Source organism: Diaphorina citri, unplaced genomic scaffold (genome assembly GCF_000475195.1).
Source record: "Diaphorina citri unplaced genomic scaffold, Diaci psyllid genome assembly version 1.1 scaffold1301, whole genome shotgun sequence".
Classification (NCBI taxonomy): domain Eukaryota; kingdom Metazoa; phylum Arthropoda; class Insecta; order Hemiptera; family Psyllidae; genus Diaphorina; species Diaphorina citri.
Window position 1 is genome coordinate 78,483 of NW_007378730.1, and position 11,600 is coordinate 90,082.

Sequence of the window (11,600 nt, forward strand, 5' to 3'; positions counted from 1 at the left end):
CCCCCCTTTTTTACCAAAAATTTTTTTTTTTTTTTTTTTTTTTTTTTTTAAAGTTAAGCAAGGTTTATAATTTATATACTTATCTGTAAACTTTACCTATGAAATATATAAGACCTTGTTTAGACTGCGGGAGTAAAGGGACTTTCAGTCTCATTCTGGCAGGAAAAACAAGGTATATTCTATTCTATTCTATCCGATTCGGCACTTTCCTAACCAATACTTCCTCAACTTACGAAAACACTCAATTCTGATTGGTTAAGTAATGAAAAAAAAAAAAAAAAAAAAAAAAAAAAAAAGATTTTAATTTGATCTAGATTGATTCGAATTGTGTTGAACAAAAATCTACAGTTCTCTTGGAAAAATCACCTAGTTTATGTTTTAGCTTTAGTAGTTGATTGAACCACGCTGTATATCTAATAGAGATTTACCTACTGCATAGCGTACACGCATAAATCTGGGGTTACGATTATTACATCGGGTACCGTTTTGAAAATCGGTAATTTTTTGTTCCTCTGTCTACTTTTTAGGATTGAATGGGTTGATACAAAATACATTGCATGAAAAATGTCCTTTTTTTGTGGCCCATGATATATCAGTGGTTACTATTTCACATTTATTATTTTTTTTTTCAACCTGTCAAATAAATTGTGTTTTTACGTTTTCCTTGTGCAATATCTCTACTTCGATTTCAAACGTTGGAATCAAAGAAGTTAGTAACAATATGTCAGTCCTATTTATTAAAATTAATTCTCATGTATACCCTAGCACTAGGTCGCGGGTTTGATACCTGCCCAGATCGGATTTTATCCTAAACAGATAAAGTCCGTTCCCGGAACTGTTGATTTTCGGAATGTAGTTATCCCTGAAACATGTGATTTCTAGGGTAGTACATGAGATCTTTTAGGCTGCTCTCCACATTATTGTTATCTCCATGTTTAACTTTCATAAATGTGTGTGTTGTGTATTAATCTATTTTAGGTGTAAGTAGAGCATTTTTATGTTTTTCATCCTGTGTGAATATGAATTTTATTGATAAAATAGAAAAATACAATATTTTACTACATACAGTTACTACATAATTACTTCTCAAATACAATTGCTTTTTTCTTGCATCCTCCCTCTTGTTATCATGTGATGAATTCTTTATTTGATACCTACTTGCTTTTATCATCACTAAAAAAAATACACATATTATCTATTGGGAAGTTTTTTGTCTAACAAATTAAAATAGGTCCACTGATAACCTCTGACATGTATAGTTGTTGAGGAGATTCATTGTCTTAGTTGTAGCAGCTGCAGACCTCTTTAAAATAATAATCAAAATCACCTTTAGTGCATCTGCTTTGTAAGTGCTAGGCCGTGGATTTGATTCCCACCCAGGGTGGATTTTATCCTAATGGGATAATGTTCGTTCTCGGAACGACTGACTTTCTCCTATCCTGTCTTCCTTCTCTCTTTGATTTTGGGACGATAAGACCGTAGCAGTTACAGTTCCCTCTGTCAAACCTCCTAAAAAAAAAAAAAAAAAATTATTATGTGTACAAGCAGGTAAGAAGAACCCCTTGTGGTTATATTCTGAACTAAAGAATCCAAAGGGGGCGTTCAACTTTAATTAAAGCAAACTTATAGGGGGGTAGGACAACAACTGATTTTTTTTCTTCTTCAAGGTTTTAGTGACAGGATTTCTACTGAGTGAACTCTTCCACCAAACTGGGCTTTTTTTTTCACTATGTACAGTCCCTCCTTCTAATAATTCCAACTTGGGTATACATACCTATTGAAAAAATACAACCCAAGGATTGGTATTTCAAAGGTACTGTTTTGTGATTGGTTTTACCACTGTGGTCAATCTGTTGTTTGGTTTCACAGGACACTCTTGCTGATGTCAGGGAACTGGTGCGTGGTAACCGAAACTTCAGTCCGCTGCTGTTCATACCACCCGCTATGTGTGACATGGTAGCTACCTCTCTCATGTACATCGGATTGAACCTCACCTATCCCTCCAGCTTTCAGATGTTACGAGGTAGGTATTACTTTCAGATGTGCAACTACACTTCCAATTGCAAATGTCCTAAGACAGGGGTTTCCAACTTCCATGTGTGTGTGGGCCAATTGCTACATTGGGAGGTACTCCTACCCCCAAGTTTTCAAAAATGCAGTAGGAACAAATTTTGAGCGCCGCAGGCGAAATTTTTCAAAAAGTATTCTCCTAATTGTAGCTGAACACTTAACGGGGTCAGTTTCCATGACTCAATTTAGGTAAGTTAGTACAAATCCCAAAAAGCTTTGTGGGCCACAAAAATGGTCTAGCTAGTGGGCCACTCGTTGGAAACCCCTGTCCTAAGACTTTCTAATTTTATGGGTCATTTTGGTAAAATTAAGCAACAGGTAACTCAATCCCTTTAATAAAATTCCCATGTCATTAGGATTACAATGGTCTCTATGAAAGAGTGTTCAATAACTAAGAAAAAGGACCTCTAAATCAATTGAGGGCCTCAGATTTAAGAGCTAACACTGATTTGAATTTGAAATATGAAATTGGTATGTTAAATATATGACACATTAATTTTATCATGACTATGTTTCTAAGTTTTTATCATATCTACCTACATACGAGTTACACAAGTACAAGTAGTATTTTATTTAGAATTTGAGACTATCAGCTTAGAACAAGATGTTTAAAAACTACTCACTGAGAGATTGGGTGAGATAATATTCTGGATCATATCCAGCAAAACAAGATACAAGATGATACCAAGTAGATTGTCTGATTGTCTCATACATATATTTGTTGCTAGGTATTTCTGTTTTTATTGCAAATTATTGGGTTTCCCCATGTTTCATCTTCGTTTTTATTTTGCAGCCATGAAGCAACTCCTACATTAGACTCATGTAGTCTGTGTCTTAGTATGCCCCTCATCAAATTAGCAAGAAGAAACACAATACACAATAAAATTTGAATTTTCGACCTTTTACAGTTTATTTTTTCGGAGTTTTGACCTCAGATTTGGATTTTTCACTAGGTACTTTTTACGTAGGAATCGACCATTTATTAATAATTTTTACCCATTTGCAACTGCTCCATTCTCGTGTGTTTCAGGCTCTGTCATCATATTCGTGGCTGTACATGTACCACGCGCGCTTAAGATGTTAAGGGGACGGAATTCGGAATTGACCCTTTTGATGGCGAAACGAAATTCTGCAACTCACCGTTCCCGGATGAAATTTGGTATCGTTCAGGGTCCAGGCTAGGTCTGTTGAAAATAATATTCCTTTCCTGGGGAACAAAAAATAATATTCCTAATAATATTCCTTTCCTTTCCTGGGCTATCGAGATGTTTCGGTTTGTAAGTGAAAAATAAGCAAGAACACGGTATTTTTTATTTTTTGACCGAGAAAAACGACCAAATCGAATATTTGAAACTCTGTTATTATACAAACACACATACTGTGGGTGTGTGTGTGTGTGTGTGTGTGTGTGTGTGTGTGTATGTATGTATGTGTATGTGTATGTATGTGTATGTATGTGTATGTGTGTGTATGTGTGTGTATGTGTGTGTATGTGTGTGTGTGTGTGTGTGTATGTGTGTGTATGTATGTATGTATGTATGTATGTGTATGTGTGTGGACTTGACTAAACATTACCAGTGAAACTGAAGAATCTGAGTAGACTAGAAAAGCAAACACTTCATTGGCATAGCATAACATAACTTTTAGGGCTGTTAGCCCCTACACCTAAGCTCGGGGGCTTTTGTGTACGGTAAAATCGTAGATTGGTAAAGCGTGGGCTAAAATAAGAATAAAATAATACGATGGAAATGTCTAACCCTTCATTTGAGGGCCGTATTAACTTTTTGGATGGCAACAGAAAGCATTAACATTTGCCGAAGATATTGCTAAGACCTCATATCACCTGAAACGCTATCCGACTTTATTCAAAATATTCTAGTCCGAATACACAAATCCCCATGGTTTAAAATCCACATGCCAAACCAATTCCAGTAAAAGGTTTCAAGTGAGATTATTATGTTAGAAATTAAACATGTGCTCCTTAACTCCCTATATCTTGTTGATGAAAAATGGGCAGCAACACATATTCTGTATTGATTTATCGGGCAGCTAGGTACATAATATTGAGCTTCTTATCGTACGAATCTACGATAGAGATTGAAAATAAGCCTCTGTAATCGGGAAATCATGTTTTCATTTATATTTAATAAGTAATAACTATAATATATTCTATGTTTATTTATTGTCATATCGTTTTTAACAATCATCTTGGGTCGTGCGCGAACGTCAATAGAGGGTACTATTTTACTTAGGTCATTTATGAAAATGGATACTTACGAGTTGGTTATTTATCCCGACTCGGAGTTTCGTCTATTTCATAGACATTTTCAAGGGAAACTCCTAAGTAGTATAGTATTTACAAAGAATGTCGAAATTAAGTAAATTCATTAATAGTCAATAGTGGGGACGGTCGACCTGTGCGAATTGGGGTATTCTCACTTTTCACGTTATTTTTCAGCAATATTCTATATCTATGTATGTAATATTTTTACGCCGACCTTATTTTTTTTAATTTTATTTAAATGTGAAAAGGATAGGAAGGAGAGGATGTAATAGAAATGTATGTATACTAGAAGTGAAAGAAACCGGCATCGGCAGTTCAATATCCCTATTGGGGAAATCAAAATTGTGATTAGTTTGAAAAATTATTATTATTTTTTTTTTTTCAATCATTATAATTTTATTATTTTTTGTACCAACTAAAAGGTAACGTTATTAGTTTATTATTATTTATTATCGTGATTTTTTATACTATTTTAAAGCGAAGAGAGAAGGAAGACAGCATAGGAAAAAGCCAGCCTTGCCGAGAACAATCTGATGCGTTAGGATAAAATCGGCCCCGGGCGAGAATCGAACCCGCGACCTGGCACTTACAAGGCAGACCGCTACCTTTTAGGCTGGCTAAAAGGCTAGAGATATTTTCCTAATACAATGGTATACTGTGTGTCTTGTAATCACGGAATATTTTCCTTGCTGACGGGTGGAACATACTCTAGGGTAGCTATATTACTTGCAAAAGTATCTCTCTTATTGAGCCATCCTTTAGAAAATTATATACCGAATGAATTTGTTGTATCCATATTGTATCTCATGATTTCATTAGTGTTTAGTTTTACATATTATGTATATTTAATTTTCCCTTTATTTTATTATTTCCTAAATAAAGAAATATTCATATTAGACATGATTTTGATATTACCAAGATCTGACTTGTTTTTGCGAAAACACTCGAAATGCTGGCCCACGTACCAGAAAATTTTACATTTCACAATAGACACATAACACATTGTTTGTGCATTCAATCAGTCACTACGCGCTACTAAAAGTCGCGAGTCTATGGGCCTTACGTAACGTTGTACGTGTTGGTGTGAACGAATTCTAGAAGGGATAAGAAATACATATAAAAATTACTTAATGACCAAACAAAATTTTTGAAATACATGTACCACGATATACATGTACCTGATATACATGTACCACGCGCGCTTAAGATGTTAAGGGGACGGAATTCGGAATTGACCCTTTTGATGGCGAGACGAAATTCTGCAACTCACCGTTCCCGGATGAAATTTGGTATTGTCCAGGGTCCAGGCTAGGTCTGTGGAAAATAATATTCCTTTCCTTGAGAACAAATCTGATTGGCTATCGAGATGTTTCGGTTTGTAAGTGAAAAATGAGCAAGAACATGGTATTTTTTATTTTTTGACCGAGAAAAACGACCAAATCGAATATTTGAAACTCTGTTATTATACAAACACATACTGTGTGTGTGTGTGTGTGTGTGTGTGTGTGTGTGTGTGTGTGTGTGTGTGTGTGTGTGTGTGTGTGTGTGTGTGTGTGTGTGTGATTATACAAACACACATACTGTGTGTGTGTGTGGACTGAACTAAACATTACCAGTGAAACTGAAGAATCTGAGTAGACTAGAAAAACAAACACTTTATTGGCATAGCATAACATAACTTTTAGGGCTGTGTTAGCCCCTACACCTAAGCTCGGGGGCTTTTGTGTACGGTAAAATCGTAGATTGGTAAAGCGTGGGCTAAAATAAGAATAAAATAAAACTGAAGAATCTGAGTAGACTGGAAAAACAAACACTTCATTGGCATAGCATAACATAACTTTTAGGGCTGTGTTAGCCCCTACACCTAAGCTCGGGGAATTTTTGTGTACGGTAAAATCGTAGATTGGTAAAGCGTGGGCTAAAATAAGAATAAAATAATACGATGGAAATGTCTAACCCTTCATTTGAGGGCCGTATTAACTTTTTGGATGGCAACAGAAAGCATTAACATCTGCCGAAGATATTGCAAAGACCTCATATCACCTGAAACGCTATCCGACTTTATTCAAAATCTTCTAGTCCGAATACACAAATCCCCATGGTTTAAAATCCACATGCCAAACCAATTCCAGTAAAAGGTTTCAAGTGAGATTATTATGTTACAAGGGCATGTGGGGTTAGTTTTGCATTATATGAGCCACCCTGTAGGCCAATACTGTTCAAGGAGGTTGAATCTGTGGAGTATATTTTGTGTGTGAAATATAAATTTTGAAGCCAACAAGTAGTCAAAATGCTGACGTCACAAAATGGGGTTTAGGTCATGGTTATGGGAGTGGTAACGCCCACGGCCTTAACAAGGGCATGTGGGGTTAGTTTTGCATTATATGAGCCACCCTGTATACTGTTCAAGGAGGTTGAATCTGTGGAGTATATTTTGTGCGTGAAATATAAATTTTGAAGCCAACAAGTAGTCAAAATGCTGACGTCACAAAATGGGGTTTAGGTCATGGTTATGGGAGTGGTAACGCAAAAGTTACCACTCCGATGCTAAACTGTGGAAACAATATCCGAACCCGGTACATAACCACGACCTTAACCCATATTTAATATTCTTCTTCTTTACATTCCTCTCCTATCGGAGGTTGGAAAAATCATCATGGCAATGTGGTGTCTGTTTCTGGCAGCGCTGAAGAGTTAATTGATATTTTTCACCTCTCATAACATGGCCGAAGTATTGCAGCTTTCTTGTTTTTATTATGTTCATCAATTCTCGTTCCTTGTCCATTCTTCGCAGAACTTCCTTGTTTGTCACTTTGTCTACCCAGGGTATGTTTAAAATTTAATATAATAGGTAGATGATTTTAATCAGAACCAAAGTGTTAGAGAGCTAGAGCATAAAGGTACGTACCTACTATTTATTACAGAAGATAGAACAGCTGCAACTTCGCAGGTCTTGTTTTAATATCGAAAAGGGAAAGAGTACAAGATAGGAGAAAGCCAGCCGGATTTTTTTTTTTTTTTTTTTTATCCGCCCCGGGCGGGGATTTGACCCGCAGGCTAGCCCACTCAAGTGCCGGGTTTTTTTTTTTTTTTTTTTTTTTATCCGCCCTGGGCGGGAATTGTACCCGCAGCCTAGCCCTCTCAAGTCAGACGCTCTGCCCTGCAAGCTAACTAGGCTAACACGCTAACACCTTGTGCTTACACGTGAAATAAATGTAATTTCACGAAAGATTTTTCACCTCAGTTGTACTTCCTCCGATGCGCTGGGAGTTTTTTTTAAAGTATGACGTCATATCGGCTTCACTTCTTTCTCATATTATTCATTATCCACCCATCCCTATACTCCTTTTCAAATGTTTTTGTTTCCCCCATAGTGCACAATGCTTCCTCTTATTTTTGTTTTTGTTCTATTTGTTGAAAAGAATAAAGAAAAGATTGAAACTTGAAAAATGAAATTTTACACAGAAGAGAAGGTTTGAATGAAAAATTTCTTTTGTTATTTTATGACAAAAAGAAACTAAAGATTTCCATAATCATAATTTCCATTGTCATTATTATAATTCGAACTATTTTGTTCTATTGTGTCAAAGCTCGGGATTTTCATTGCAGCTGCTCTAAGAGGTGTTTGGATGTTTGCTCATTTGGTCTCTTCTGTATAAATCGGTGATTCATTTTGGTAAGTATAATTTATGTTTAAGGATATTTCTGCAATAACTAGGTACTGCTTTGGCTTGTAACATTACCTGTGGTATGCCTTACTAACTTGAGTAGTGTTGTGGTTAGAATTGGAATGGTAGACTTTGGATCTGGAGGTATGTGGTTCAAGTCATATATTACAGTGGGTAAACTTTAAACTTTACAATTTAGATTGAGTACAATGAACGTTCACTGCACATAGAGTAGGCATATGGTTGACAAGACCTGGGCAATGGATAAGTATAACAACTATAGTTACCTAGTCACTTTACTGTATCATTCCCTAGCTTTCTTTTCTGTTTTAAAGCAAAGATATTGAGTACCTTCCTCATAAAACAATTATTGAATCTAAAGTGACTGTTTACTTCTCAAATACAATTGCTTTTTTCTAGCATCCTCCCTCTCGTTATCATGTGATGAATTCTTTATTTGATACCTACTTGCTTTTATCATCACTAAAAAAATACACATATTATCTATTGGGAGATTTTTTTGTCTAACAAATTAAAATAGGTCCATTGATAACCTCTGACATGTATAGTTGTTGAGGAGATTCATTGTCTTAGTTGTAGCAGACCTCTTTAAAATAATAATCAAAATCACCTTAAGTAGGTAGACTAGTTGATTAGAAAGTAAGGTAGAGCTCTAATACTTTGCAAGTTTACTATTGCTGAAATAAAGTATGGTAATTATGTAGAAGTCATGTCCGTGGAAAAGAAAAGCTCCTTTTTAGTCTGTCCTTCCTTTATTATTACAATAGTAATAAAAAGGTATAAGGGACGGACTATTGTATTGTATTTAACCTAACCCTATAATAACACTAATCACTGCTCTAATTGTGAAAACTCCTTCTTGTGTTTAACCTAACCCATAATAACACTGGTCACTGCTTGTTTGTGCCAGTTCCTTTGCTAGCAGTATTCCATGGACGTGAGTTCTGCACAAGTACCTAAAGTATGTATAATAATATGTTTATTCTTTCATTCTTTAAATATTCTTCATCATCCCTCTAATTACTTCTGTAAGGTAACGTAAAATATGGTTGAGCTATCAAATTGATAACTATTGAAGGGATCCAATTATATTAAATTAAATGTGTTCCATTCTTTTCAGCTCACAAGATGGCTTGGTCAATTTATCATTATGGTCGAAAATCACCTTAGGACCCTTAGGTAGACTAGTTGATTAGAATTAGAATGTAAGATAGAGCTCTAATACTTTGCAAGTTTACTATTGCTGAAATAAAGTATGAATAATAATATGTTTATTCTTTAATTCTTTACATATTCTTCATCATCCCTCTAATTACTTCTGTAAGGTAATGTAAAATAAGGTTGAGCTATTAAATTGATAACTATTGAAGGGATCCAATTATACTAAATTAAACGTGTTCCATTCTTTTCAGCTCACAAGATGGCTTGGTCAATTTATCATTATGGTCTTGCTATTGTCATGGTTGTCACAGGCTCCATCAACACCCTGAGTACCAAGTAAGAAGAACTTTTGTTGTAATGCCTTTACTTACTTAGTTCCACATTGATTTTTTGTTAAAGTTTTGTTAGAATTAAATTATTACTAGAACAAGACAGTTTAAAAATAGAAGACACCTTTTCAGAACCTGTAAATTGTAAGGGAATGTGAACAAAACTCTAAAACACCTCCCACTCTTGGTCCACAAGGGAAAATAATGGCCTAGTGTATTAAGTATTTGTACTATTCATAGAAGCTTAACCCAACTCTTGGATCAGTTGCCCCCACACCTAGGTCTCACAGAGGGCTTTTTATTAATCTCTGCTTACATTTTCTTTACAATCCATACATTTTTTTATTATTATTATTTGAATGTTCTCATTTATTTTTAAATGGTATTTAACAGATACATCTATGGGCTAACAAAGCAAACATAGATGTCAGCATGTAGGGGAGATGAAATATCTTCAGGTGCTGATGAATTTTCGGACAATGCGACATGTTTCCAGCAAGACATTCTTCTGTACTTTCTGTATGACATAATGAGGAAGTTGTATCTTCTTAATGTGTTCGTACAGACTGGGATGAATTAATCCATTAGTGGATACAACAACTGGTACAATTTCAACTTTGTCCATATTCCACATGTCTTTGATTTCTATCCCCAGGTCTTGGTACTTCCGGATTTTTTCGCCCATTGTTATTAATATGTTGTGATCATTGGGATGGGCAATGTCAATTAATTTTACATTCTTTTGAATCTTGTCAATGAGTACAATATCAGGGCGATTTGCAGGAAGTCTTCGATCAGTTATGATTGTTGTGTCCCAATACAGTTTATAACTTTCATTTTCTAATACAGGTTCTGGATCATACTTATAATGGGGATCTTTGTTGTTGATTAGTCCATGTGTGTTTCCAATAAATTGGTGGATAATTTTGGCGGACAGATTATGTCCATACAGGTATTCAGAGTTGGCCAATGATGAGCATGCAGAGGTAATATGTTGAATAGTCTCAGAACCTTGGTGACATACACGACACTTATCATCTGGAATATCTAGCTTTAGTATGTGTTTCATGTAGTTCTTGGTTTTGATTACTTGATCTTGAATAGCTAAGATAAATCCCTCTGTCTCGCAATATATTGAACTCTGAGGCTTCAACCAATCACTGGAACTTGAGTGACAATCATCTAGTTGTGATTTATATCTTCCGTGAAGGCTCTTTTGTTTCCATTTCTCTTCAAGTTCAGCACATGAATAAACTTGTAACGGCATATCATTATTTTTCAAGTTCAATGAAGAATATTTGTCATCAGCATCAATGATTATGTGATGGAGAGGGGATGAATCTTTCTTCTTGAAGAAATACGCTTTTAAGTTCTTTACTTCTCTATTTCCTAATCTTTCCAAGTTTATTAGACCTTGACCTCCATTTTTTCTTGATAAATACAATCGTTCAGTACATGCTTTAGGGTGATGCATTCTGAACTGTGTCATCATTACTCTGGTCTTGCGATCTAACTCTTGCAAATCCGTTTGTGTCCAAGGTAGAACACCAAATGAGTTTGTTAGGATAGGAACACACCATGTATTAATGCCTTTGATCTTATTGGCACCATTCAAACTCGTAGCAAGAATTTTCTTCAATCTCGTTGTGTACGTATTAATCACACTGTCTTTTGCTTCTGACTTGTTGAATACCAGTGCTTGTTTCACACCAAGATATTTGTACATTTCATTTGTACTTTGATCAAGGGTTGGTAATACCATTGGTGTTGAGGTTAGATTGATATTTTCTTGATCATGTATTTTCCCCCTTTTCACTTCCAAAGTAGCACATTTCTCTATGCCGAATTTCATTTCAATATCACTCGAGAATATTGATGTTATTTCAAGCAGAGATCTTAATTCATCCTAGTGATGGGACTCGAGTGAGATTTTTCAACTCGATTATTTTCTACTCGATTATTTTCCAACTCGAGTTGTAACTCGAGTGGAAATTAATCGAGTTGAATATTAAGATGCTAGAGCGAGCGATGAGCTGAGGCTCACTCTTAGACCGCGCCACATTAAAG

The 11,600-nt window shown here is 35.4% G+C and overlaps 1 protein-coding gene and 1 long non-coding RNA gene across 2 annotated transcripts; one reads left to right on the top strand and one right to left on the bottom strand.

Moving 5' to 3' along the window:
• The first annotated feature begins 7,765 nt into the window (after nt 1-7,765).
• LOC113469935 lies at nt 7,766-9,534 on the top strand. Its single transcript, XR_003393196.1, has 2 exons — nt 7,766-8,030; nt 9,456-9,534. It is a non-coding gene; the product is annotated as an uncharacterized LOC113469935 (long non-coding RNA).
• A 453-nt stretch (nt 9,535-9,987) lies between these two features.
• Nucleotides 9,988-11,295, bottom strand: LOC113469932. Its single transcript, XM_026827986.1, has one exon. It carries the CDS (start codon nt 11,293-11,295, stop codon nt 9,988-9,990), a length of 1,308 nt encoding a protein of 435 aa, XP_026683787.1.
• Nucleotides 11,296-11,600: the final 305 nt, after the last annotated feature.